This window comes from Fragaria vesca, linkage group LG3 (assembly GCF_000184155.1).
Source record: "Fragaria vesca subsp. vesca linkage group LG3, FraVesHawaii_1.0, whole genome shotgun sequence".
NCBI classification, from domain to species: domain Eukaryota; kingdom Viridiplantae; phylum Streptophyta; class Magnoliopsida; order Rosales; family Rosaceae; genus Fragaria; species Fragaria vesca.
The window spans coordinates 7,998,367-8,025,891 of record NC_020493.1 but is presented as its reverse complement, the minus strand read 5'-3'; the positions used below and the strand labels follow the sequence as shown (position 1 = coordinate 8,025,891).

The 27,525-nt window shown below is 38.4% G+C and overlaps 5 protein-coding genes and 1 non-coding gene across 7 annotated transcripts in view; all 6 read left to right on the top strand.

The window, feature by feature from the left end:
* The first annotated feature begins 53 nt into the window (after positions 1 to 53).
* LOC101296848 (cleavage and polyadenylation specificity factor CPSF30-like) lies at positions 54 to 5,243 on the top strand. The gene is made up of 7 exons (XM_004295560.1): positions 54 to 433; positions 967 to 1,350; positions 2,127 to 2,289; positions 2,407 to 2,517; positions 3,104 to 3,172; positions 3,664 to 3,750; positions 4,009 to 5,243. The coding sequence occupies exons 1-7, from the start codon at positions 54 to 56 to the stop codon at positions 4,882 to 4,884; spliced, it is 2,070 nt and encodes a 689-aa protein (XP_004295608.1). The 3' UTR covers positions 4,885 to 5,243.
* Positions 5,244 to 5,771: 528 nt separating this feature from the next.
* Positions 5,772 to 9,631, top strand: LOC101311255 (U3 small nucleolar RNA-interacting protein 2-like). The gene is made up of 7 exons (XM_004293946.1): positions 5,772 to 6,327; positions 6,844 to 7,186; positions 7,716 to 7,940; positions 8,291 to 8,519; positions 8,654 to 8,811; positions 8,899 to 8,964; positions 9,390 to 9,631. Exons 1-7 carry the CDS (start codon positions 5,861 to 5,863, stop codon positions 9,477 to 9,479), a joined length of 1,578 nt encoding a protein of 525 aa, XP_004293994.1. The 5' UTR covers positions 5,772 to 5,860; the 3' UTR covers positions 9,480 to 9,631.
* Positions 9,632 to 10,448: 817 nt separating this feature from the next.
* On the top strand, positions 10,449 to 18,951 carry LOC101310967 (serine/threonine-protein phosphatase 6 regulatory subunit 3-like). Its single transcript, XM_004293945.1, has 19 exons — positions 10,449 to 10,803; positions 11,548 to 11,651; positions 12,402 to 12,488; positions 12,576 to 12,651; positions 12,745 to 12,819; positions 12,959 to 13,012; positions 13,780 to 13,839; positions 14,026 to 14,142; positions 14,479 to 14,573; positions 14,706 to 14,908; positions 15,023 to 15,120; positions 15,471 to 15,574; positions 15,661 to 15,826; positions 15,960 to 16,082; positions 16,683 to 16,765; positions 17,042 to 17,183; positions 17,308 to 17,337; positions 17,702 to 17,772; positions 17,895 to 18,951. Exons 1-19 carry the CDS (start codon positions 10,765 to 10,767, stop codon positions 18,487 to 18,489), a joined length of 2,322 nt encoding a protein of 773 aa, XP_004293993.1. The 5' UTR covers positions 10,449 to 10,764; the 3' UTR covers positions 18,490 to 18,951.
* Positions 18,952 to 20,086: 1,135 nt separating this feature from the next.
* On the top strand, positions 20,087 to 22,247 carry LOC101310498. Of its 2 annotated transcripts, none has more exons than XR_184216.1 (2): positions 20,087 to 20,429; positions 20,845 to 22,247. It is a non-coding gene; the product is annotated as an uncharacterized LOC101310498 (transcript). The 2 variants fall into 2 exon arrangements; XR_184215.1 differs by having other exon boundaries at positions 20,105 to 20,429; positions 20,824 to 22,247.
* Positions 22,248 to 23,671: 1,424 nt separating this feature from the next.
* On the top strand, positions 23,672 to 26,281 carry LOC101310201 (TMV resistance protein N-like). The gene is made up of 3 exons (XM_004293944.1): positions 23,672 to 24,141; positions 24,398 to 25,499; positions 25,603 to 26,281. The coding sequence occupies exons 1-3, from the start codon at positions 23,672 to 23,674 to the stop codon at positions 25,921 to 25,923; spliced, it is 1,893 nt and encodes a 630-aa protein (XP_004293992.1). The 3' UTR covers positions 25,924 to 26,281.
* The window catches only part of LOC101296554 (protein lap4-like), a 2,544-nt gene continuing 1,205 nt past the window's right edge, over positions 26,187 to 27,525 (top strand). The window contains exon 1 of the mRNA XM_004295559.1: positions 26,187 to 27,503. Coding sequence (XP_004295607.1) covers positions 26,187 to 27,503 — 1,317 coding nt within the window. The remainder of the gene's footprint in view (positions 27,504 to 27,525) is intronic.

Below are 27,525 nucleotides of genomic sequence, written 5' to 3'. Positions count from 1 at the left end.
TCCTCCGCCGTTTTGATCCCCCCAAACCCTAACAAAACCCCCAAATTCCACCAATGGAGGACCCCGACGGAGTCCTCAACTTCGACTTCGAGGGCGGCCTCGACTCCGCCGCCGTCTCCGCGCCCACCCACACCGGCCTGGCCTCCAGCGCCCCGATCCAGTCCGACTCGTTCGCCTCCCAGCCCAAAAACCAGGCCGCCCCGGCGCCGCAGCCCGACCCAAATGTCAACCCGTCGGGGCGGAAGAGCTTCCGGCAAACGGTGTGTCGTCACTGGCTCCGGAGCCTCTGTATGAAAGGCGAGGCCTGCGGGTTCCTTCATCAATACGACAAGTCGCGGATGCCGGTGTGCCGGTTCTTCCGTATGTACGGCGAGTGTAGGGAGCAGGATTGCGTGTATAAGCATACCAACGAGGACATCAAGGAGTGTAATATGTACGTATATTTATACGCTCCCCCGTCTTCGTATTCGTATTTTCTGCTTAATTTTTGTGTTGTAAGAATTGAATTGCTTAATTACTTTGTTCATATTAGTCATTGCTTTACAAATTAAGGTCTTGATCTTTGGGATCATTATGTGTAGGTTTATACAGAGGTGAATGTGTTCATGTTTAGGCTTGGTTTTAACTCTCTTTAGGGTTTTAGGAAGGACATGTTATGGTGTAAAGCGGTTTGTAGTAGAGCAATAATCGGTGGTAATGCAAATAGGCTTTTACGGAGTTGAGTGAGGAGAGAACACATTAGATACGATGGACATTGTTTGTTTCGATGGACTTTTTAAAGTGTTGGGATCACACTAATATGTTGTTGTGTATAATCAAAGCTTCTTTGCGTTTGTATTATGTGGTTGGCTGTAAAACCAAGGAGATCAACTTAGAGCTTTTGTTTTACCTAATTTGTGGAGTGATTAAACTATTAATTTACTGGTTAAAGGTGATTGATTTAATGGAAGGGTTTTGTCATTGCAGGTACAAGTTAGGTTTTTGTCCAAATGGTCCTGATTGCCGGTATAGACATGCAAAGCTTCCTGGACCTCCACCCCCTGTGGAAGAAGTCCTTCAGAAGATCCAGCATTTGAATTCGTACAATTACAACAACTCAAATAAGTTCTCCCAACCACGGAATGGTGGTTTTCCCCAACAACATGATAGATCTCAGCCCGCACAAGTCACCAATTCATTCAATCAAGTGGTTGTAAGACCTTCAGCAGCAGAGTCTGCTAATGTCCAGCAGCCACAGCAATTTCAGCAAACCCAACAACCGGTTGCCCAGACTCAGGCACAAAGTGTTCCCAATGGCCTGGCTAGTCAGGCAAATAGAGCCGCACTGCCCTTGCCTCAAGGAATATCTAGGTGTGTTCAGAGCCCCAAGGTCTTTTATTAGGTTATGTAAATCAGTTTTGTGTTCTTTTTATGGACATTATCATGTGAGGTAAATTGTTCTGGTCGATAGTTTCCAAACGAGTTCTCTACTTCCATAAGCTGTATCTAGCGTTCTTTAGACCTATACTAGTTAGTTTTACAATACACACTCTGTACCATTTGTATTTGACCATGTGAGTGGATTTTTTTTTCTCATATAGTTTACTTTCTTGTTATGATTTACTGCACATCATGGGTTGTTGCTCGCAAACTCCTGACCTAATTTTACCAAGGATTGGAGGACGATTCTATCCTTTTCTATTGCTTTTACTCTTTCATGATATCCAGAAAACTGGCTGAGACCTAATTTCCTGGGAGCGCTATAGGAAATAATAACAATCTGTTTAAAATATTTATTATCCCATATATTTCACACTTATGGTCACATTTGGTGCTGTACCAGGATTTCTATTTTTTTGCTTCTTGTTACATGGGGTTACTATTGAATACAAAGTTTGTGAATTCGAGGTTGTGGCAGACACTGTTTGGTGTAGTAATGATGAACTCTGGTTAAATGCTTGCTGGAAGGATGTAAATAATTTTCTTTCTTACACCAATCTAAGGTTTATCATAGATTGGCATTTTGTCATGCTTCCACTCTAATGGAAATCTGTAAGGAATTTGTGTTCATGCCTTTTCTTTGTCCTAATTTATTCACCTGTTTATGAAATTTAAATTACTTATTTATTTTTAACATGGAACCTTAGGTATTTTATTGTTAAAAGTTGCAACCGTGAAAATTTGGAATTATCCGTACAACAAGGAGTTTGGGCAACTCAAAGGAGCAATGAATCCAAACTCAATGAAGCTTTCGACTCTGCAGAAAATGTCATATTAATTTTCTCAGTCAACCGGACTCGACATTTTCAGGTAGGTTTGCAAATTGGAATATAATGATTTCATATAGTTTTTGTTTTATCAAGTGATTTCTTTTCCATTTATACTCTACTGGATGTTTTAGCTAAACTTATGTATACGCCTTGTCAGGGTTGTGCAAAGATGATGTCCAGAATTGGTGGGTCTGTTAGTGGAGGGAACTGGAAATATGCACATGGAACTGCACATTATGGCCGTAATTTCTCTGTCAAATGGTTAAAGGTATTCATATTGTTGAACTTATTTACAAACTTTCTGTGTCATGTTCTGAAATTTGCAACCTCGTTTCTATTCTCTTTTCTTTTCTAGTTGCAAGTAATGCAAAGCCAGGATCGTGATATCTCTGTTTTTGTTATTGATGTAACTTCTTTTGGTTTATCATTCCAGGCCAGAACTTTAATTCAATAAAATGAGTGTTTTTTCCCCTCTTCCTGGAGCCAATACCAAAATTGGTTAGCAATAAATTAAATTGGCGTATACTTTGATTCAAAGTGCATGCTTGGTTTTAACAAAAAGTTAATATTTTTGTCTTTTGAGGCTTATGTTTTTATAGTTGTTCTTGTTTTGTCTTTGTCTTTGTACTTCCTATTGCTGGTTTGCAATCAAGATTTCAGTTCTTCATTTAATGGTAAAAGGAGTGAATTGAATTGTTGATAACCAATTCTCATCTATGAGCTGCATGAGCTACGGTCTAGTATGGAATCATCTGGAACTAAAACAAGCGTAATTGAACCTGAAGACTTTATATTATGCGCATGAAAAAACTATTGGGTTGATTTGATGACTAATTCGAGGTTTTCTTGTGCAGCTATGTGAACTTTCCTTCCACAAAACTCGTCACTTGAGGAACCCATACAATGAGAACTTACCAGTGAAGGTAAAATCTGTACTTAAACACCACAAAAACACCAGTAGTTTTGTGTGTCCTGTCTTGTCTGATTGTGAGGTCACCCAATTTTGGTTTCTGTCGGGGTTATCAGTACATATCAGTAGGTAGTGGTTTGTGTGTAATTCAATACACTGAAGCATGCTTCTGCATCCACCATCTCCTTCCTACTCTTGCATTTTTTTTCTTTCTGTTTTCACCATCACTGTGAAAAAAAAATGCAAGGTTTTAAGTACACAAGGTTCAAAGTTCTAGATTAGCATTTCTAATTCCAAATGAACCTAAGTTTGGAACACCACTTGAGCTTAAGTGAAAGTAATGTCATAAGATACCATTTTGTAATAGCATAAGGCTGTCTGACCCTGCCCTTTAATTTACGATCATTGTTATCCTTGATATGCATTTTGGCTCCTGTCATAGTCATAATCTTTAGCAGAATGAAATCAGCTTTTGATCTTATTGTTGTGGTTATACATTTGCAGATAAGTAGAGATTGTCAAGAGCTAGAGCCCTCCATCGGTGAGCAGTTGGCATCCTTGCTTTATCTTGAACCAGATAGTGAACTAATGGTATGCTAATTTTTTCATATTTGATAAACTGTTCCCCTCCACCAGACAAAGTACTAGAGCAAAAATATTTAATGTTAATTATTTGATTATCTCTATTTTTTCCAAATGCTGAAACCTATGTACATCCTTCTTGGTGATTTGACATGGTGTAATGGGGGCGGGGGAACAAGATTTGTTTTGCTCTGATGTGTCCATCTTAAGTTTAATTAGATGGCCAGAACTCTGGTTCTGAATGGGTTTATATTTTCATCTTGACAGGCAATCTCCATTGCAGCAGAGTCAAAACGAGAAGAAGAAAAAGCAAAGGGAGTCAATCCAGAGAATGGTGGTGAGAACCCAGACATTGTCCCATTTGAGGACAATGAAGAAGAGGAAGAGGAAGAAAGTGACGACGAGGAAGACTATCAAGTTCCTGGTGGAGCAATTGAGAACAGAGGAAGGGGTAGAGTCATGTGGCCCCCTCATATGCCACTAGGAGGAAGGGGTGGCAGACCTATGCCTGGGATGCAGGGGTTCCCTGGAATGATGGGTCCTGATGCAATGCCGTATGGACCAGTTACACCTGATGGATTTGTTATGCCCAATCCTTTTGGTATGGGCGGCCCTCGGGGTTTCAATCCATATGGTCCTAGGTTTTCCGGTGATTTTGGTGGGCCCAATCCTGGCATGATGTTTCGTGGGCGGCCTCCACAACCTGGTGGTATGTTTCCACCTGGTCCTTATGGGATGATGATGGGTCCTGGACGTGGACCATTTATGGGAGGGATGGGGGTTGGAGGTAATAATCCAGCCCGAGGTGGTCGTCCAGGTGGTATGCCACCAATGTTTCCCCCACACCCACCATCTCAAAACAATAACCGGTTGCAGAAGAGAGATCCAAGGGGATCGGGCAATGATCGGAATGAGAGGTATAGTGCAGGATCAGGTCATGGCAAAGAAATGCAGGCTGGTGGACCAGATGATGAGAACCATTATCAGCATTCATCAAAATCGTACCAGGAAGATTATGGTGCTGGGAACAATGGTAGGAATGATGACAGTGAAAGTGAAGACGAAGCACCGAGGCGGTCAAGGCATGGAGAGGGAAAGAAGAAACGGCGAGACTCGGAAGGAGATGCTACCTCTGAGCACTAGCGGGTCTTGCTACCTCGGCAACACTAGCAGTCTAGCAATGCTACTGACCAGGGAAGCCATCTTCCCCTTTAGGCTTACCGGCTTTCTTAGGAAACCAACGGACGTTCTTCATATATGAATTCTTTTAGGTTGCTGAAGATTATTTAGATGCTATCAGAAACTTCTTGTTGTCCCATGGTGATAATTTTCCAATGTGCTTCACTGCTTCTCACCTTCTTGATTTTGTAGTACTTTGTAACTGTACTCTGGAAAAGGTGATGAATGGGTTGCTGGAACCCCAAACTAACGTATCTGTATAGAAAAATTCTTGATATGTTATTTCAATATGCATAGAGATAAAATTGTGTCATCTATACTTCTATAGTTTTGCATGATATTGGCTTCAAACTTTTATCGAATTATCTGAACACTTTGTTTTACAAAAAAGTTGGTTTCTAACTCTAGGATTGAAATTGCTTGAGTTCTTCGATACATATCAAACTCAAGTCTCAAATGTAGTTGCATTTTGCGAGTATAAGATGTCATATCCTCATATGTGATACCAACGAAGCACAGAGCCACAGACCAATGCTCAGATTGTGTTTCTATCATATAGATGGTTTTATTTCCAAATGCAAGTCCTCCTAGACCAATTTCTTAAATGTAGGCAAGTGTTTTATTTAGCTGAAAACTGAAAGATTGGTTCCGATAAATTTTAATATTCATCAACGAATATTAAACAAACAAAAAAAAAGATATGAGATCAAGTGCTGGGTGTAACTGATGAAATCGTTGGGTGCATACAGAAGTTCTTAAACTAATTGGCACCACAAGCCCGTTAGACATTTCGGACAAATCGGATCCGGGTACAACCCACGACCCGAATCGAACACCCTACTTGGTTGTTCACTGTCTTCGCCGCTCAAAAGCTTAAACCCTCTCTCTCTCTCTCTCTGAAAACTTAAACCCTAGGCAAAACCCAGCAGCGCCAACTCCGATGAACAGGGCCAAGAAGCGAGGCGGCGGCGGCGGCGGAGGAGGCGGAGGCAGAGGCAGAGGCTCAGGTCCCAAGGGAGCTAAAAAGGGAAAGAGGCAGCCCTCCTTCAAAGAAGACCCGTTTTTCACCAACGAATCGAAGAAGCGGCTCAAATACGACGAGGACATTCGCAGCGACGAGTCGTCCGATGAAGAAGACCGAAACGACGCCGTCCTCGGTAGCGGCGACGAGGAGTTGGAGGCGGCGGAGGAGATCATAGAGGAGACTCCCGGGGAGAAGAAGCTGAGGCTGACGAAGGAGTATCTGAAGAGGCTGGGAGAGCATGAGAGGAAGAAGAAAGAGGATGTGGATGACGATAGCGATGACGACAGCGAGAAGGAAGGGGAGAGAGACTCGCTTGTGGCTAAGGTCTTGCAGCAGCAGCAGCTCCAGGACAGCGGCCGCCTCCGCCGCTCCATTGCTTCTAGGTAACCGCTGTTCCGTTTCTCTTCGATTTCTCGTTGCTACATTTTTCAATTTCTAATTTTCGACACAAATTCAGGTTTCGATGCGGTTGTTTAGTGTGTTAGAGTGGAGTGTGTAGTGGCATTTTATAGTTTTCGGGATCCAAAGTTGGGTGTTTTATGGTTTTTGGTTTCAATTTGAGTTTCGAGTGGATACCAGCATCAGGTTTTTTGCCTAGGCAGATGTTAGGGAAAGTTTACCTTTCGTGTTTCTTAGCTTTGTGTGGCATTTGATTGTTATTGAGATCTTGTTATTGCAAAATGCACTTTGATTAGATACTAGCATCAGGTTTTTAGCTTAGGTATTTTCTTCTCGACATTTTACTTGAGAAAGTAGAGTTTATATTGTGGATTCTGAAGATTTTTTCTTCTTGTTAGGGCTCTAGTGGTTATTTTTGATGTAGAATAGAGAGCAGTTGCATTCTACTATTTCAATTCCATTGATTCGTGAAACGTGATGTTTAATTTCTTCATTTTTAGGGTTCAGAAGCCTGAAGCTACTGATGAATTTCGGATCTTAGTGAAGCATCGCCAATCTGTCACCGCGGTTGTTCTCTCTGAGGATGACTTGAGAGGTTTTTCAGCATCTAAGGATGGCACGATTTTGCATTGGGATGTAGATAGTGGGAAAAAAGAGAAGTATCAGTGGCCCAGCGACGAAGTATTAAAGTCCCATGGGGTCAAGGATCCACTAGGTCAAGCTACAAAGCATAGCAAACAAATGTTAGCCCTTGCAGTTAGTTCTGATGGCCGGTATTTGGCTAGTGGAGGATTAGATCGCCATGTTCATTTGTGGGATACTCGTACCAGACAACATGTTCAGGTAGTTATAATTGATTATTTGTTTCCTGGTTATAGAATACGAATAAAGATATTAAGATTCATGTGAGGTCTTGGAGTGTCAATGACCCTTGGATCGGTAGGTTTGAGGAATGAAGGTGACCTCATACTTTGAGGCTTATATGCATCATGCCCAATTTACATTTTTTTTTTAATCTTATTATTACACAGCAACAAAAAATGAATCCTGTTTGTTCCAACAAAAAGTGCATTTCTATTTTTAGTTTTTGCTTATTTTATCTTGTATTTACAACACAACAGAAGAATGATTATAGTCAACCATCAGAAAGTACTTGTTTCTCTGTTGGTATAGCGATGATAACTCTTAATCGGAAAAAAAAAAAAAAAAACAATGATAACTCCAAGCTGACTTGTTTTTAGGATCATATGCTGGGTGCATTCCCATGTTAAATGCACTTAATTGAATGTTTGTTTGTGTGATTCTTATGCCTCCAACTGAATTTTTTTTGAAAGCATTTCTTTCTAATTTACCATTTGTCTGTTTTGAACAGGCTTTTCCAGGTCACAGGGGACCTGTATCATGTTTAACTTTCAGGCAAGGGAGTTCGGAACTCTTTTCTGGTTCATATGATCGAACAATTAAGATATGGAATGCAGAAGATAGAACTTACATAAATACATTATATGGTCACCAAGGTGAAGTATTATCTATGGATTGCCTACGGAAAGAACGGCTTTTGACTGTTGGACATGATCGAAGCATGATGTTATTCAAGGTAAGAAGTAGATACTATACGCGTTTAGGGAAGCTTCCAAGTACATTAAATCCCGATGAATCACACTAAACAAAGCTACTATTTCTCAATCCATTTGTTAATTTTTTTTTTTTTTTTTTTTTGGGAAATGTCTGCTGTAGACATTTCTACAACCACCAAAATATCTTATAGGAAACTATAGCTTATTTGAAACTTGGGTTGCATTTGTTTCTTTTGTAGCAATTTCAAAAAGTTTGGATGGACATCCTTGTATAGTCATGTGCTTTCTTTCAGTATCATGTTTTGAGATACTCTGGTCTCTCTGCACCATGTGGTTTAATTAGATACAGTCTTTTGTTGCTCTGTACTAGGTTCCAGAGGAGTCACGTTTAGTTTTCCGTGCCCCTGCATGCTCATTGGAGTGTTGCTCTTTTATTAGCAATGATGAATTTTTATCCGGCTCTGATGATGGAAGTGTTGAGCTCTGGACCATGCTGCGAAAGAAGCCTGTATGCATAGTTAAGAATGCTCATCCTGTATTGACTGCACACAAAGATGTTGAACAAAAGGATGGTGATAGAGTCCCCAATGGTCACATAGGTAAGGTTACATAATCTGGCTAGCTCAAATATTTACTGTGGATACTCCATTAATCTTGTAAATAAGAGTTGAGTTTTGTCAATGTAGCAATGTTGTTTGGTTCTCATGGAATGGTATTGATTTTTGCTGTACAGAAAGCTATGATTGTTCATCAACATATTCTTGGATCAGTTCAGTCACTTCTTGTCGAGGCAGTGACCTTGCCGCATCAGGAGCTGGAAATGGCTTTGTTCGTTTATGGTCTATTGAAAGTGAGAGCAATGCCATCAAGCCCTTACACAATCTCCCCGTGGTATGTCAAAGCCATAACTTTTAACCCTTGATTACCTATTGTTTGTTAATCATAAGTTACAAGCTTCTCCCCTCAATATTCTTGCAGGTTGGATTTGTTAATTCTTTAGCTATTGCGAAATCTGGAGGCTTTCTAGTCGCAGGAGTTGGAAAGGTAACCTCCATTTTCGTTTCTTTTTTTATTTAAAAAAAAATTTGTTTTATTCCTTTCAGTTAACTGAAATCACTCAGCTCTCAGATTAAACTTCAAACGAGCATGTGAAACTTGAAAGAAACAGAATTATAGTTCAAACATATAAGCTTTGGCAGATTCAAGTACTAGACCTGCTTGTGTGTATTTATGAGTAGTATCTTGTGTATATTTATGAGTAGTAGGTCACATTATCAAGGACCACAATTGGCAGCAAGTGGTGTTTGATTGGTCACAAATGATTGAACTTTGTATTCTATTATCTTTGAAGTCCAACCAACATTCTATCATCTCTATCTATTTTCTACTATTTTCTATCATAATTATGTTCAGTGTTCAGTCTCTGAAAACAGTGCCATGTTCTAACTTATCAACTATTTTTGCAACAGGAACCTCGACTAGGAAGGTGGGGACTTATCCCAACTGCTCAGAATGGAGTCGCAATCCACTCCCTGAAGCTTTCAGCAGATACAAATTAGCGTTAGCTCCAAACTTAAAAGAGTACCAAATGTTTTGCATCTCCCAATTTTGACTACCATGAGATTACGAGGAATGAAACAATGTTTGTTTTGTTCAAAGTTACCTGAGTTTGGCTTTCATTCTTGTTGTACTGTATCACCTATGTAAACCTCTAAATATAATTTGAAGGCCAACATTTTTTAACATGAAGTTGTAATGTGAAGTCAAGTTTTCGAGGCATGAAATGTTGCAGTTGTTCTACTTTAGTTTAGAAAAAGAAGAAATCATCACATGATTCATGATTTCCAGTAGCAGTGAGGACATTATTAAGATATTTTGTTTAATAGGCCTTCTCAATTTAAAGGTTCTCAATTGCTTTCAAAACCTATTCCAAGAGTAAATTCAATTGACTATAAACTCTATATCTTGTCAAACACCTACCTAATTTATGATATTATCACTTTCATAATTATAGTTAAGTCTTCCTTACCAAGTATAAACATTAATGAACTCTAAACTAAAGTGGTATCATTGAGAGTAGGTAAAGGCAACATGCTAAGCTGAGTAAGCTCAGTCTTTGATGCAGGAAGCAAAAGACCTCAAAAAAAAAAAGATGATGACATTTTTGCAATGAATGCTCCCCAAGTGGCAATATTTATAAAACAAAAAAAAAATAGCAAGTGGTCAACTAACTTACAAAAACCTCCAAAGGCTCCAACTTTAGAGGAGTAGCAACCAAAACCTAGCAATTTCCATATGCCCCCAAATCTTAAATGTTAAATCTTAACCCAACAAAGCATATTATACAATCCCTATCAAAAAAAAAAACTTGAAATAGCAATCCAAAGAGTAGGACTTTGGACTCAAAAAACCCTAAACACCAAAAAAAAAACCAATTTAAACACACACCAATGTAACCAAAAAAATAATACACACACCAAAAAGTGAAAAAAGAAAATAGATATTAAGAGAGAGCCATATAATAATTCAACCCTCATTTCTATAATTTCCTATTTCATCTTCTTTCTTTCTTCTTCTTTTTCAATTACAACACTCTCTTCTCATCCCCACACCCATCCTCGATTGCCTTCTTTCTTCTTTTTAATCTTACTAATCTCCCTTCTAGATCCAAATCGAATCCCCCTATCTTCCAATTTCTAGGGTTTTTTAATTCGATCAAAACAACCAATCACGGCGCTTTTGGATTTGGTGAGTCCTCGGAGATTGGGGATTTTCACGACGCGCGGGGGCGGCGCCTAGGGTTTGCTCATCAGGATTCGCAGATCCTCCGGTTCAATTCCAACCATGTTTTGGCGTATGGCCGGCCTGTCCACGGCGTCTCCGGTGAGTTCCGCGACGTCGTTTTACCTCCTTATGGTTTTCGTGTGGTGTAGAGGACGTAATGGATTGGTTTTGGTGTGGTTGGATTGAAATCTTGAAATGAGTCTGTTTGATTTGGGGTTGGAATCTTTGCGCGGTGAAAATGTGGGATCAGAGATGGAAATTTGGAATCTTGGATCTCAAGGTTGCCAAATTCTGGGGGGTTTGGAATCGAAGTTTTGTTCGAAAATGGTCTAGGGGTGGTTTGTTTACGAATGCATTGGATCCGAATATCGGATTAGTTGTTTAGTGAGAAGCAATTGTGCTTATAGTGAAGATGAATTTAATATATCAGTCTCTGCAGGAGTTGGCATTGAGTTGTTTGGTTTTTGTTCTTTGTTATCGTTTGGTTATTGGTGAGTTATAAACTAGGTAAAGTGTTTTGTAGGGGTTTTAGTTCGACTACATTAGTATAGAAAATGCAATGCCGTGCTGTGAAATGGGGAGATTGAGTATTGTGTGATGACATCGAATCCGATTTTGGAGCCTTTAACTGTAGTGTTGGTTTCAAACTAGACTTGATTTTATGAAGCTTAAGTGATACCTTGGTTGCGATAGTCTGTAGTTAATAGCTTATTAGTTGACATGAATATATGTGGCTTAAGAGTCATAGGTTCTAGCCGTCACCTATGCTTGGTTATATCACCACTATTGTAAAATGATATTTTGCATTTTCGCCTCTTATTTTAATTTTTGTTAATGTTCCAGGTGGAGACGATTTTGGACAAGGATAATTTCACATTGGAAGAGCTTCTTGATGAGGATGAAATTATTCAAGAATGCAAAGCTCTTAATGGGCGGCTAATCAATTTGTAATGATTGTTTTATCTGTAAACTATATGCATCTCTTACATTTTAGTTTTCTCTTTCGACTCATTTTAGTTATTGTGCTTCAATCAGTGAGTTACTGGATGGTTTCTTTCTTTTTCGCTTTGTTTTTCATTTGTCAGAAATGATGCTTTGTTTTTGTATATCAAGATGTGCCAATAGATTAATGGACTCAATGGTGAATTAATACATTGAACACATCCTTCTCAGAATGTGCCTTTTAAAGTGTTTCTGATTCTAGATATGTTACTTCACTGGATTTTAAAAATTGAGCCTATGAACTTGTGTTCTCTTTACCTGATGGAAGTCTATACCTTACAATTTTTTCGCATTTGAATGTAGATTTAGATTATTCAGTGATTCTGACCACTTTCTCATTTGTCTTTTTCTCCAATTTACTCAACATGTGAATAAACTTTGGACGGCTAATGTTTCAGGACCTGTGGCCTTGTATCTGATATCTTAGTTTGATCTTAATTGATTACCATTTCTATATGAAAAACACTCTATTTGATTTTTCTCTTATGTGGATGGAATTGTTTATCTCTTTGTTAATCTTCTTTACTGTTCAAACTACATTTTGAGTAAATTAGATTTTTCTCTACTTTTGTCTCAACAAATAGAATTGTTTGTGTCATTTTGTCCCAAGATTGTTCTTGTATGTTTGCATTTGTTAATTTTGGTTTGATTAGTGAACATCAATTGTGTATTTATTTGTGCTGTGTATACTGCAGCTTGCGAGAAAGAGTGCAGGTGGAACAACTCATCCGATATATTGTTGAAGAAGCTCCCGAGGATGCTGAAAAGAGGCGAACTTTTAAGTATGTTTCTTTTAATGCTCATGATGACGTGGACCGTTTTGTTTTTCTCTACCGATGTGATTGATCTTGGCTATTTCATGTTCACAGATTCCCTTTTATCGCATGTGAGATCTTTACTTGTGAAGTTGATATCATACTCAAAACATTGGTAGAGGATGAGGAGGTAAGGAACTCCAACTATTGAATCTCTCTGCTTCTGGTTGAAAGTAGCATTCTATAATGAGTTTACATTTTGATTGTTATGTTGTGTTGGCAGTTGATGAATTTGTTGTTCTCCTTTTTGGAACCAAATCATTCCCATAGCACACTCTTGGCTGGCTACTTCAGCAAGGTATTATCTTGATACTTGTGGGAGAAATTAGTTAGTTTTTTTTTTTTTTTTTTTTTTCCGTTCTATGAAAATATAACATAGTATCTAAGCTTTTATAGCCAAAGTTTTAACATATTTGCTGGGTTCTTATGTCTTCTAGGTTGTTGTTTGCCTGCTGTTGCGTAAGGCAGTTCCGTTTCTGCATTATATTCAGGTAAAGGCATTATTTGTTCATGTGCTTGTGCGTTACATTATTAAATCTGTGACGTCTTCAAATGCATATATTGTGTACTAAAATGAAAAAAGTATACATAAAAATATTTCGGCTAAAATGAGATTGACCGCGCAACTTTTTTAAGTTGCTTCCTGTTTGTGCTGGAAATTTTCTAGGGATTGTCTTGTTTGGGGGGGGGGGATAATTGGTTTCTGTTTTCTGCAGTCTTTTAACTGGGATGCTGTAATTTTAATATTTCATAAATGATTATTGATGTGGTCTACTTTATGAAATCATCTGCGGTCTCGTATAATATTTGTGTGTTTTTTAAGTTTCTGCTGGATGTTTTTTCTAGGGATTGTCCTGTTGATGGTGGGGGTAATTGGTTTCTGCCGTCTTTCAACTAATATACTGTAATTTTGATATTTCAAAATTGATTATTGATGTGGTCTACTTTATGAAATCATCTGCAGTCACCTAGTATTATAGTGTGTGTGTGTGTGTTATTTAATAGAATACTGGTTCGTGCCTTGTGTACTGTGCATTCTTCTATGGTCTATATATATATATTGTTTAAAAGACCAGTTATATCTGCTTCGATGGATATCACTTGTCAGAGCTATAGCACCTCATAAGCTTATTTCATTTTACAGATTTAACCATTAGGGACTTTTTAATGCTCTGCAGTACCTAGAGTCTTTGTCTTTTAGGTATTGCTTCTTAAAGTAACTCTTAAGCTGATGTAGTTTTCTTTTATGGGCATCCAGAGTCATCAAGATATTGTCAAGAAGCTAGTTGACCTGATTGGAACAACATCAATCATGGAGGTTGGTTCTTAGTATCCTTTTGTCTGGTACTTCTTGTAATTTATGCAATTCATTGCCTACAGTTTCTCGAAATCTTGATATCACCCTTAATATAAACAAAAATTTCGGCCGTATAGTATTTGTCCAATGTTATTTATTGTCTTCAAGCAGGCCGGCTCTTGAAATCTCAATTTGTTGTGTTGACAGGTTTTGATACGTCTGGTTGGTGCTGATGAACATATGTATTCAAACTACACGGAAGCAATGCACTGGATACAAGAGACTGATGTGCTAGAGATGATTGTGGACAAGTTCAGCTCCTCAGTAAGTGAATGAATCTATACCATAAGCTATAGTCGTGTGATGCGTGTGATATACCAGCTTCCTCTTCATTTAAATATAAAATCAAACAGACTACTTTGTTTAAATATTTTGAGGAATAGGATTTAGGTTATAACCATAAACTTGTCACTAAAAGATAGCTTTGCAATTTTTTAATCTTAAGGAAGTTGTGCAATGATTGTTAGTTAAAAAGTTATTACAGAAGTACACTCTTCCTTTCTTCATGTTTTAACCCATCCTCAATGAAAGGGTCTTTTTTTTAACTCAGCCAAAACAGCCTTTGGTAATGGGCACACTCTTATGAGCACGGTTTTGCAGGATTGTCCTGAAGTGCATGCCAATGCAGCAGAGACGCTTTGTGCTATAACTCGGTTTGCTCCACCTGGACTTTCTACTAAAATCTCTAGCCCAAGGTAGCACTTACTTTTTTTCTCTTCTTATGTTTACTTGAAACACTTGGGTCGTCTATTTTACTTGTTAGGGTTTTTTTGTTTTTTTTTTTTTTTTTTTTTTTCTTGCTAATATCTTTTGCATGTTTTATGCAGTTTCATTGGAAGATTGTTTCGGCATGCTTTGGAGGGCTCCCGGCCAAAATCTGTTCTCGTTAACTCTTTGTCAGTATGCATATCTTTGTTAGACCCTAGGAGGCTTAGTTTGGGAACATATCAGATGTATGGACGTCAAATGACTCATGGATCCACAGTTACTGCCAACCCTGAAACTGTTGTCGGCATGTTGGAGAGCCTAGGTAATAGTCTGTTTGAAAATGATACTGTTCATTTTTCTTTCTTCAGTTTTATGGCAATATGTATTTGGATTAATTACCATTAGAAACTGAATGCTGATCAGGATTATCGTGCAGGTGATTTGCTGAAGCTTTTAGATGTGTCATCAGTAGACAATACGTTGTTAACTACATATGGCAAGTTACAGCCGCCTCTTGGAAAACATCGCTTAAAGGTGGGTGCTTTTTAAGGGCTGCTCTAGGTTCCATATCCTAATTCAAGATTTTTATTTTTATTTTTTGCTTATCTTCAACCCTTCAAAATTTCTCGACTGTAAGTGTATAAAATCTTCATTAATATATATCTAAAACTAGACTTTAGGTTCATACTACAACCACGTTCTGTGGAAGGAATTATTTGTCTCTTTCTGCATTACTCTATCCACAAAAGTTTCATCACTTTGTAACATCAGTAATTGATATGTTTTTATAACCATATTAAATTTGTACTGGGAGCATCCATTTCTGCTTAAGCCCAGTATTTGTATCTTTGTGGTGATTACACTGAACACAGAAAAGTTTTCAGGTGGTAGAATTCATCTCGGTATTACTTACAGTTGGTAGTGAAGCTGCTGAGAAGGAATTGATTAGTCTTGGAGCAGTTCAAAAAATTTTAGACTTGTTTTTCAAGTAAGTTCAGATTTTATTTATTTTTTCTATTCACTTGACAAAATGGTTTTATAAGAGGCCTTATTCTCTTGATTTTTTACCTCCAGGTACCCGTATAACAACTTTGTACATCACCACATAGAGAATATAATAGTGTCATGTTTGGAAAGCAAGAATGCTCCTCTTGTTGAGCATCTTCTTCGCGAATGCGATCTTGTTGGAAAAATACTTCAAGCAGAAAAGAATTTTACATTGACAGCTGACTCAGACAAGGTGGCGCTCCCATCAATCTTTCAATTACCATCTATACCCAGATATTTTCAAACTTTTTAAATTTTACCCACTGGTTGAATGTAAAATATGTAATGTAAGCATTATTATGTTTCATTTGTTTTCTTTTTTGCAGCCAACTATACCTGCTGAGGGCAGATCCGCACCCAGGATAGGAAATATTGGACATTTAACACGTATATCCAATAAAATCATTCAGCTGGGGAATAATAACAGCGAGATTGAGGCATATCTGCAGGTTTTGTCTCTGCATACTTTTGTTTTGTTAGTCTTTAGAGCTTAATATTTGTTAAACAAATAATTAGGAGCAATTCATCCAATTATTGAATAAAGCCCAGTCTTAGATAGCTGTTCGAGTGGTTCACAAGCTCCTTCTCCTCATTCTCTGTTGATTTTCTTTCTTCTTGTTGTTATTCTTACTTGAATATCGAAAGAGTGCATGTTATCTGTTTAAAATATGCTCAACTTTGAGTAGTCTTTTTGCTGATAGCATTGTAATTGAAAAAGAAAAATAATATGCCCAACTTTTTTGTTCTTTACGTTTCTACCACAGCTAGCTGATACTAGTTCAATCAATTCCCTTTATTCTTGATAAATCTATCCATCTCCATTCTTCGGCTCATGCAGTTATTACCAAGTAAAATGAGTTCTCAACAGTTATATTGTTTATAGAGATTAGTCTTGATGGTATTCAAACCTAATGACTAACCCAGTAATTACATTTGAAAAAGTTGAAACCCCTCTTATTAGTCACTCAAAAGAAAAACGACTAAATGATGCCTCTACGGCTCTACTGTTTTAATGGTGAAAGTCCTGAGAGTTGCCCTTATTATTACAGGAGAACAGCGAGTGGACTGATTGGCAGACAAATGTTCTATCAAAGCGTAATGCATTGGAAAATGTCTATCAGTGGGCATGTGGGTATGTTTCGTTTGCCTTAAACATAGTCGCAGTTCTCATCTCACATTTGTTAGATGATTTGCAATTGCATAATTTGGTTATATCATGTAGTCTTTAGTGTATACCGCACATGAAAAATCGTGGTTACTTTTCTATTTGAATTATTGCTTTCATCATTAGATGGTTGAAACCATAGTGATCTATTGTCATTTCACTATTTTTTTCATTCCTTTATTGGTGCTAATTTTACTGATCTTGCTTTTTAGCTACCTAATCCTGATGTAATAACTGTTTCAGGCGACCAACAGCCTTGCATGATCGAAATAGGGATAGTGATGATGATGATTACCAAGATAGAGACTACGACGTTGCAGCTCTTGCAAATAACTTGAGCCAGGCTTTTCGGTATGGCCTTTACAACAATGATGATTTAGATGAGGTGAGTCTCTGAAACCATTTGATTCCTGCTGTTCATTTATGCCCCACGAATATTTGATAATGGTGGTGATATTCTTATTTTTCATTAATCTAATTAGCTGAATAAATCTGCATTTTATTTCCAGGGCCAGGGCTCACTTGAACGAGATGATGAGGTATTGTATTATCAATGCCATGAATATAAAATTTCTTTTGTCAGATATTATGTTATAAAAAGATCTTCTCAACATATATGAGGGATTGACTAGAATGCCAAAACTGTATAGTACTATCGTTTAGCCAGTTATTAGTATAGAAGTGCAGTCTAAGTGTGCTTTTAAGTGGAGTAGTCTGTTGTACAAATGTCTGGACTCTTATATTGACTGAGGATTTTCTGGTAACAACTCGAACATAGATATATGTATCGAGTCTGATTGTTTAGTTGGTTGTTCCATTGAGGGTTCAGGTTTTTAGAAGCTGTAACAGTTACAATTGCTTTGGTTTGTAATGGGAAGGTTACTTATAATATTGTTTTGGCAGGATGTCTACTTTGATGATGAATCTGCTGAAGTTGTTATCTCATCACTGCGACTTGGAGATGACCAGGAAGGGTAGGTGATCAGAGAGCCTAACCTGCTGAATGATTTAATAGGATTATAATCGTGCTCTAGTTATGCCGTATGAGGTTTTCTGCTTATTGATTGGCTTGACATGGTTACCATTCCTCTTTCAGCGGTTCTCTGTTTACGAATTCCAACTGGTTTGCATTTGAGGATGACAGGAGTGATCGTGCAACTGGGTCCCTTACCTCTCCATCTAATACCCTGGAGGCTGATGTTACCGATGGTGGTGGAGAGGATAATGTCATTGTTGGTGAAGATGATGACTTGGTTGATACTGCAACATCTCCAAATTCAGGAACAAAACCAGAAGATTCAGAAGTTAGTGTGCCTAACAGTTCTACAGAGGTGGGATCCAGTGAAACTGATAAGCCACCAGAGTGGGTTGAATGGAGAGAAACTTCAGATTCTGGGGAACCATCCGATGCCCTACCAAATGGTGAGCTTCAAACGATATCTGCTGATGCAGTGACAAGTTTTCCATCCTCTGATCCTTTAGTAAGTAATGAGGAAATTGTTGCTGGACATGAAGCTGAAATATCAGCTGAGAAAACCTCAAAACCTTGTGAGGTTTCAGATTCTGGTAATGAGAATCCAAGTTCTGATTCAACCACTTCTGACGCTGCAGCAAGTGCTGTTGAAACAAAGGACACTGAAGAAGCTGCAGACACAGTAGGGGATAAAGAAGCTGACAAGGAAGCGAACTAATGTAAATTCTTAATGATCAGTCAGTTTTAACTGGGCTAACTCATTATTCAGCAACATTGATCGGATGATCAGGTGGGAAGTTGAATTCTAGACACTGGATGTTGGCTAGGCAACTGTACTCTTAGGGCCTCCCGCACAGTATCGAAGGCAGTGTTTTTGAGATATAGGTCTGATGAAGTTTTTTCCCCACCTGTAAAAAATTTCTGTTCTCTTTTCTTAGTACCCCTTCTCTCCCCTGTTCTCTTTCTCTCTATTTATATTTTCCAAGGAATAGTGAAGGGAAGGGAAGGTTTTCATTTGCAGACGTGGTAGCAAGTATTTTGTTCTTCCATCAATTGTCTAAAGCTAGGTGTTACATAATTTGGATTCTTTTCACGTGGTGCATGTATCCCCTTAGCAAAGGACCTGTCAATATATATACTTGTCCTCTCCCTCTCCTAATGTGAAATTTGATTTTGGAAATGAGTTCATTCTTGTCTCTCATCTCATGTCTCTTTCTAGTTTTTACTTCGTTTATTTGATTTTAACAGTACAATAAAGGCATATGAAGAAACGACTTGAATCCAATCTCTAACGATTCATTAGAAACAATGTTTGCCTCCCAAGGTTTTGCATTCGATGTTGTGAATTATGTGTTCTCTAGGTTCTCTAGCCCTCCCTGGCTGGCCACGGCGGCTTGGCCTCTTAGCCCCCTGATCTTTTCAATCAGACTACTATCTCACCCAAGGTGCTCGGCTACTGTGGATACCAACCTAAAATCATCCTACAAAACTGCTTGTTTGTTCTTTTTTTTTTTTCAGGGATTTCTCCTGTTTCTTGAATTTTAGAGTGTTGGGTTTGTTAATGTTTTCAAAACTCTGGTGTTATATGACCCTAGGTTTAAATGTTTGGTGTTATATGATAAGAACATCTTCAGATTTCTGAGTGAGTGCTAAGAACATCCCCGGATTTGGTATTGAATTTGGGTTTAGTTTTGTCTCTCCCTTTTCGTGTCCGGTGATGGTTATGCGGTAGTGTTTACTTGGTCAGTAATCAGTCACCGTTAGATGTAAATCTAAAGATAGAGAGAATTATTTTTAAGTTAAGTTGTTTTGTTTTTAAGTTTTGGATGTAAATCTAATGGTGCTCTCCCTTTTCGTGTCCGGTGATGGTTATGCGGTAGTGTTTACTTGGTCAATAATCAGTCACCGTTAGATGTAAATCTAAAGATAGAGAGAATTATTTTTAAGTTAAGTTGTTTTGTTTTTAAGTTTTGGATGTAAATCTAATGGTGTATGTATCTATTGATCAATTACTGACCAGATAAACACTACTGGATTTATCATGTCTGACGATGACGAAGAACGAGACAGAGACAGCGGCGCGTCCTTTCACGCTCTGTTAATGTTATCGATCTTTCACTCTGCGGAGGGAAGAACCTCTGTAAAACAAAGTTTAAAAAGTAAAAAACATGGGCCCTCCTTGAGTAGTGACTTGGCTCCCCTCCCCCATATAAGCGCGCCTTACCCCATCTGGCCTAAGTTCATTTCTTGAGTTCTTCCACGCCCTCCTACCCTTCAGTCCCCTCACACAAACACATAGATCCGCCGATCTTGCTCCACAAAACTCTTTGAAACGCTCTTTCCTCTTTGTATGCCTGAGATGGTTGAGCCATGGTCGGAATCTTTCTGCCGGGGTGATCCCCCATGGCAGATCAGCAATTTGGGGTTTGTAAACAGGGGTGGGAGTTGTTCTGCAAAATTGTGCTTAGTCACGACTGACACTGAGGAGAGCTGGGAGTTGTTCTGCAACTAGCTTCTACTCATGTGTTTGATTAAGTTCCTGAAAGATATGGTGGGAACCATCTTTGGTCAGAAGTTGTAAATCTGGGCTTCTACTTTTGTACCGCAGAGGAGGAGCCAAGAACAAGTCTGGCAGATCGCTACAACATGGAGGTTCAGGTACTGGTTTTATAACAATTTCATAGCTTGCTTAGTTTAGTGCTTTATAAAGTATAGATCAATGACTATGAAATTTAGGTACGTCTGTTAAGTTGGTAGTCACCAGTACATGTTTTGAAGACACAAAAGAGGAAGACAAATAGACAATTGATGAATCTTTAACTTCGAGTTATCAAAAAGATATATGTTGGGTAAATATAGGGAAGATTGTTTTAGTAACTTAGATTTACTTTCATTTGCTAGGAAGATAAAAAGGCACCTCATTAATCTTGGTTGACAATCAAATGACCTCTTTAAATATTCTATAAGCCAATATTTACTTCATCTGCAAATGTTCTTTTGAATTGTTTTCGCCAATGCCTCAGTAATACCTAACATAAATATTTAATGCCAGATACTCCTAAATTTTCATCAGGAGGTTCGGTTCTCATTAGCAATTGTGACACTGATTACGCTCCTGGAGAAAAAGAAACAGATGGGGCTCAAAGAAAACGAGATTGATCCTCAAATACTAGTAATAGTGACTGTGGGGACAATTTGGAAAAAATACTATTCCAACCGCTGAGATGAAGCAACACCAGAAGCTAAGGCGCTGTGACTCTTGGTTAATTGTTTCTCAGAAACTGTTGCATCTTCTGCTCTTAAAGACTATGGAAAACAGAACAACTCATCAAGTCATGGTCACATAATCTTAGGAACTAAAGAAAAAATAAGGGGAACACAGAAGTCTCGTATTGGGTCTCCGCAATGGCCAGTAAAGAGCCTTTTGATTGTGAGAGTGATGACGATTCTACGTCCATTTTCAGTTCTGATGAAAATGAGAGGTTAAAGCATGAGAGGTAATCAAGTTACATATACGTAAATATATATTATATACATGTCTGCTTAGTGCATTTGAAAAGGTTCCTGAAGTTTGATTACAAACTGCCTTTTCTGTATTTGGGATCAGTTCTGTCATGCTTCTCTTAATACTCATGGTATCGATTTAGGTGGGATTATTAATCGTCCATATGGGGTTTGGTCATTTCTGTTGCATGTCATTATCAGATAGTGGAGGGTAGAATCAGTTTTTAACAGGTTCCATTTTTTATCCCAAGTATGGAATGAGTTAGAGTAGTATTTATTTCTTCAGTTGGTAAGTTTTCTGATGGTAGTAGCACATTGACATATCTAATAACCCAAAGAGATTCAAAGAGCTCATTCTGATGGAATGAGTTACAGATCATTAAATTATTTGAGGCGTATCCACCGCAGTCTCAACAACCAACTTTGGTTAGAATGTCAATTTTTTAGCAACCTCATGAGCAGTGCCATGAGCTCTTCTAGATACATGGGAAAAACCAGAAGCTTTATAAAGAGCTAACAGAGACCCCTCACCTCCTCTACCACTACTCCTGCAAAACATCCCTCATTGCTATTCACCATACTCACAACTTCCAAACAAATCCGATTTAACCATAAAATAGGACCAGCCATTCTGTTTTGCAATATCCAACCCAATAACACAGCATGCAGCTCAGCTGCACAAATATGCAGCCTCCCACCAAGCCTCTCACCTACTGCCATAATTAAATTTCCCAAACTATCTCTCACCACAATTCCAATACCCCCATTCAAACCATCACTAGAAACAGGTGCATCACAATTAATTTCAAACAACCTGAATAGGGAGGCCTTCACTGCTCACAACTAGCATTCCGCCTGGCTGCTCCATCACTTCTTTTTGGTGCACCATGAACAGACAACAAACTGTCCCACAGTAATAGGCCATGAGCAAATAACACCTCAGGCAGCGTAGGATGATCTCCATGTAGCCTGTTTGGAGGGTCAATGTTCTTGGTTAGGGGTTGGGCCCGATTGGTTTATGGACGTCATCAATGGTGACAGACGTGTAATCATATCTGGTAGTAGAGATGAGTGTGGGGAATCTTCCACCACTGATCATCTCCATCTTTTGTAATCTCCGACTATGTTCTTTGAATAAAATTCTATATCATCCTTCTCAAATAAAAAAGAATGTCAATTTTTTGAAGCAAATGTAAATATTCAACCTTGGTGTAAGTACAAGCTCTTATCCTAAACTTTCAGTTTTGCAGTATGTAAATGAACAAGTCTGTTTTATATACCAGCTTTTGTAATATGTAAAGCTTCTAACATTTCCGATTAACATTTCTTTGCTTATGATTGTGGCTGTTATATATACAAAATACAAAATAGAATGGTGCAAACAAATAGAAAAGGCGCAAACCTGCAGCATTGCGCAGATATTTAGTAATTTCTAGATGTTGTAGTTGATGAGACAGTTCCTATACATAGTGAACATTAGTCATATATGGTTGCAATTTGGATAGCATCTGGAGTGTAGCTTACAATACAACATCTTGAATTGAGATGAAACTGGCAGTCCATGTATTAAACAGTCCTAGTGTAAGATTAGCTACTTATACTGTTTTCAAGTTAGCTAGGTTTATACTTTTTACCTTTAGAACTTTGCCCATAAATTGCAAGTTAGTTCTTTTGTATTGTGGTAAAGGTCTGTAAAGTTCAAATGCCAATGAGCCTACACTGTCTAGTCTCCACCGTTAAGTCCAGTCCCACATTCACACCGGTTTTGACCAATTGAAGTGACAGAAAGAGGAGGTAGTTTCATAGATATCATATCCAAATAGGAACTTTTTTGTATATATCAAGTTATGAGCCGTCTGATCGTCTTGAATTTTAAGTTGTTAAACGATCAGACAGCTCACGACTTGATATATATTATACAAATATATATAATGGCCGAACACATCCAATATTATCCTAATTCCATATAATTTTAATGTTGAAAACTAACGTATTATATTATTGATTAGAATTTGATTTGAGGGAGCACAAGCTTGTTAAGTGGTGGTACTGTGGTAAAGGGCAATGTATCTTTTTCTTTTTCCTGCTTTTGTCAAATAGGGGCGGCTATGTTGAACTTGAAACCGGTGTGAATGTGGGACTGAACTTAACAGTGGAGACTAGACAGTGTGGGCTCATTGGCATTTATACTTTACAGATGGGTGGTCATGGTTTAATCCACTCCTCCTACTTTTTCTTCATCATTGTGAAACGCGTCAGAAAGGAAATTTCCCCCTCAAAACCTTTCCTTTTCTCAGTTACTTGAGATTTGAGAATCCAATGAACTCTGCCTATTTCTTCTCCATACTCCAAAAACACTTTCACAGTCTCTCTTGCTAATTATCTCACAGCTTTCAATGGTGATCATCAAAGAGTGTTCCCCTACATACAAATACCATGTCTTTTTGAGTTTTAGAGGTGAGGATACACGCAACAATTTCACAGGTCACTTGTACAGCGCTTTGCGTGAGAAGGGAATCTTAACCTTCATGGATGATCAGCTCAGACGAGGAGAAGAAATATCACCAGCATTAATCCAAGCAATCGAACAGTCGAAGATTTCAATCGTTGTGTTCTCTGGAAACTATGCCTCCTCCAAGTGGTGTTTGGATGAACTTGTCAACATCCTCGACTGCAAGAAAAGATATCAACAAATCGTTCTGCCAGTTTTCTTCAAAGTCGATCCCTCGGAAATGCGAAATCACAGAGGTAGCTTTGGGGAGGGACTTGCCAATTTGGAACGTAAATTCAAAGATAAGGACCAGGTCCAGGAATGGAAGGCTGCTCTCTTCGAAGCAGCTAGTTTGTCAGGGTGGCCTCTCGATGAGTACGTTAATTTCTATTTTGACAAAATATGAATTAATCCTTATACAATATTATACAAATGACAATACTATTTTCAATAACGTACACAATTGATTTGATTTCAAACCAGATAAATATTTAAAGGAAAATTACTATTTGCACAAAAACAGGTAAAATCTGTATTTATTGACCAACAACATACGATATTTTATTTTGAGTGTGACTGTAAATCTGAATGTGTTTTTGTTAATTATGTGCTGTTTATCCTAACTGTCCAGGCATCGCTCTGAATCCAGTATTATTGGGGAAATCGTTGAACATATATCAAAGGAACACGTCAACAGTACAGAATTGGATGTGGCCGAGTACCAAGTAGGAATACAACATCGTGTGCAAGCGATACAAAAGCTTTTAGGTGTCGAGGGAAAAGATGTTCATATGGTAGGGATATGGGGGGGTGGTGGAATTGGTAAGACAACAATCGCCAAAGCTGTCTACAACTCAATTGCTCAAAAATTTGATGGGAGTTGTTTTTTAGAAAATGTTAGAGAAAACTCAAAGGGAGCCAGAGGCTTGGTCGAACTACAAAAGATACTTCTTCGTGAGATTCTAAAGGAAAGAAAGTTGAAGGTGACAAGTGTAGCTAGTGGAATCAGTATGATCAAGGAAAGATTGCAATACAAAAGTGTTCTCTTAGTTCTTGATGATGTGAGTGACATGAATCAGTTAAACAACTTAGCCCGTCAATGTAGTTGGTTCGGAATGGGTAGTAGAATCATCATAACAACAAGGGATAAGAAATTGCTGAGATGTCATGGTGTTCATCCTGATCAAATATACGAGGTCCAGGAATTGGATAATCATGAAGCTCTTGAGCTTTTAAGTGTGAAAGCCTTCAAAAGAATTCGGCCTTTGGATGGTTATGCAGAACTCACAAAACGTGCAGTGCGATACACTCAAGGCCTTCCACTGGCTTTGACTGTTTTAGGTACTTCTCTACGCGGTGGAAATGTAGAGCTTTGGGAAGCTGCATTAGATGGTTCCGAAAGCCGTGAAATTAAAGATGTTCTGAAGATAAGTTTTGATGGATTGGATCACAGAGTGAAGGAAGCTTTTCTTGACATTGCATGTTTCTTTAAAGGTGAATATAGAGAACACGTGATAAAGATTATTAAAGCATGTGGCAGCGAAGAACATCTTATTAACGTGCTCATACAAAAGGCCCTCATTAGCATTGATAAGAATGATCGCATTTGGATGCATGACTTGATAGAAGAAATGGGTAGAGATATAGTTCACGAACAATCACCCGATGACCCTGGAAATCGTAGCAGGTTGTGGTTTCATGAAGATGTTTACCGTGTTCTAGTAGATAATATTGTAAGTACTTATCTTAATTTACCTCATCTTCAAGTATTTTTTGTTAAATTCATAAACCCTAGGAAGAGTTTGGTGTGTTAATACTATTGCATTTTCGTACCAGGGAACAAACAGCGTTAGAGGCATCAAGGTGGAGCTACCCCAGGATTCAGATGTGATATGTTTATGTGCTACTTCTTTCTCCAGCATGAAAAATCTTAAACTTATCATATGCCGAGCGGGACGCTATTCTGGAGTTGTTGATGGTCTGCCAAATAGCTCAAGGGTAATTGATTGGCCTGACTGTCCCCTACAAGTTTTGTCATCCCATACCATTCCAAGAGAGCTTTCTGTAATCCATATGCCTTGGAGTCGCATCACAGTATTGGGAGATGGATACAAGGTATGTTCTTTTGGATGCACATACATGTTTATCGATCTCTAGCTTTATTATTTGTTTATCAAGCTTTCATCTCTGTCTCGCAGCGTTTGATAAATCTGACATCAATAAATCTAAGCTTTTGTGAATACTTAACAAAAGTGTCAGACTTATCAGGAATCCCAAACTTACAAAGTTTGAATCTACTTGCCTGCATAAATTTAGTTGAAGTGCATCCTTCTGTTGGATTCCTCGATAGACTTAATTATTTGAGTCTTGGGCGCTGCTTTAGGCTTGAGACTTTTCCAGTGAAAGTTAGTTGGAAATCCATGAGGGATCTTCAGCTTTTTGGTTGTGGAAGACTTGAGAATTTCATAAACATTGTGCACGAGATTGAGTCCATTAAAACGTTGAACTTAAGTTACAGTGGCATAAAAGAACTGCACTCCTGGATTGGATGTTGCACTTCCTTGGAATTTTTGTATTTGCATAATACTCCGATCAAACAACTGCCTTCAACAATTGGAAATCTTACTTCTTTGACACTACTGCGGCTGTCTGGAACTCTCCTTAAAGAATTGCCTTCATCGATTGGATGTCTTACTTCTTTGACAATACTGGAGCTGTCTGGAACTCTCCTTAAAGAATTGCCCCCATCAATTGGGAATCTCAGTTCTTTAAGAAAATTGCACCTGTCTAAAACTCTCCTTAAGGAATTGCCCCCATCATTTGCTAATCTCACTTCTTTAAGAGAACTGGACCTGTCTGAAACTCTCATCAAAGAACTGCCTTCATCAATCGGGTGTCTCACTTCCTTAGGAGAATTGCACCTGTCTAAAACTCTCCTTAAGGAATTGCCCCCATCAATTGGGAATCTCACTTCTTTAAGAGAATTGCACCTGTCTAACACTCTCCTTAAGGAATTGCCCCCATCAATTGCGAATCTCACTTCTTTAAGAAAATTGCACCTGTCTAAAACTCTCCTTAAGGAATTGCCTTCATCAATTGGAAATCTCATTGGCCTCGTAAGTTTAACACTAAGAGGATGTGCAAACCTTACAAATGTGTCACACAGTGTCTATGGAGGGCTGCAACATCTAGAAGGCCTAGACCTCTCTTGGTGCCCAAAACTGGTTACATTTCCAAGTAGGGCAAGCGGTTTGGTTTCCTCAAGTTCAGAATCTCTTCTTCTGATGCTTCCAACTGATTCAAACAAGGGGCATGATCATCCTGGTTCACTATTGTTTCCCCGGCTACGGGATATTAGTTTTGAAGGATGCGAATTATCAGTGGTGTCTGATTTTCTAACAAATCTGGATTGCAAGTCCACATTAGGGAGGCTTAATCTATCAGGAAGCAGTTTCGATAGTCTTCCGGCATGCATCGGCAAATTTCTCAATCTGCAAGTTCTTGATTTGGGTGGTTGCAAGAGGCTTCGAGACATTTCTGAACTTCCTCCAAATTTAGTACATATAGAGCTGGATGATTGCGTATTGTTGGAAAGATTTTCGAAATTGTCAGACATACTGGAACAGAAAGACACTCCGGGACTTCTTCACTTTATGAAATTGTCTAATTGCAATAGATTGATGGATAATCTTGGCATAGACTTGGTGTCGAAGATGGCAAAAGCATTACCTTATCAGGTTTTCAATCTCTCTCTCTCTC

Bases quoted from the DNA above. Each gene is read 5' to 3' on its own strand.
- LOC101310201 (XM_004293944.1), top strand. From the start codon at position 23,672: ATGGTGATCATCAAAGAGTGTTCCCCTACATACAAATACCATGTCTTT. The intron at 24,142-24,397 runs GTACGTTAATTT...CTAACTGTCCAG, and splicing joins TCAGGGTGGCCTCTCGATGA to GCATCGCTCTGAATCCAGTA. The intron at 25,500-25,602 runs GTAAGTACTTAT...TTTTCGTACCAG, and splicing joins GTGTTCTAGTAGATAATATT to GGAACAAACAGCGTTAGAGG.
- LOC101311255 (XM_004293946.1), top strand. From the start codon at position 5,861: ATGAACAGGGCCAAGAAGCGAGGCGGCGGCGGCGGCGGAGGAGGCGGA. The intron at 7,941-8,290 runs GTAAGAAGTAGA...GCTCTGTACTAG, and splicing joins GAAGCATGATGTTATTCAAG to GTTCCAGAGGAGTCACGTTT. The intron at 8,520-8,653 runs GTAAGGTTACAT...TTTGCTGTACAG, and splicing joins AGTCCCCAATGGTCACATAG to AAAGCTATGATTGTTCATCA.
- LOC101310967 (XM_004293945.1), top strand. From the start codon at position 10,765: ATGTTTTGGCGTATGGCCGGCCTGTCCACGGCGTCTCCG. The intron at 15,575-15,660 runs GTAAGTTCAGAT...TTTTACCTCCAG, and splicing joins ATTTTAGACTTGTTTTTCAA to GTACCCGTATAACAACTTTG. The intron at 16,083-16,682 runs GTTTTGTCTCTG...TTATTATTACAG, and splicing joins AGATTGAGGCATATCTGCAG to GAGAACAGCGAGTGGACTGA.
- LOC101296848 (XM_004295560.1), top strand. From the start codon at position 54: ATGGAGGACCCCGACGGAGTCCTCAACTTCGACTTCGAGGGCGGCCTC. The intron at 3,173-3,663 runs GTAAAATCTGTA...ATACATTTGCAG, and splicing joins ATGAGAACTTACCAGTGAAG to ATAAGTAGAGATTGTCAAGA. The intron at 3,751-4,008 runs GTATGCTAATTT...TCATCTTGACAG, and splicing joins AACCAGATAGTGAACTAATG to GCAATCTCCATTGCAGCAGA.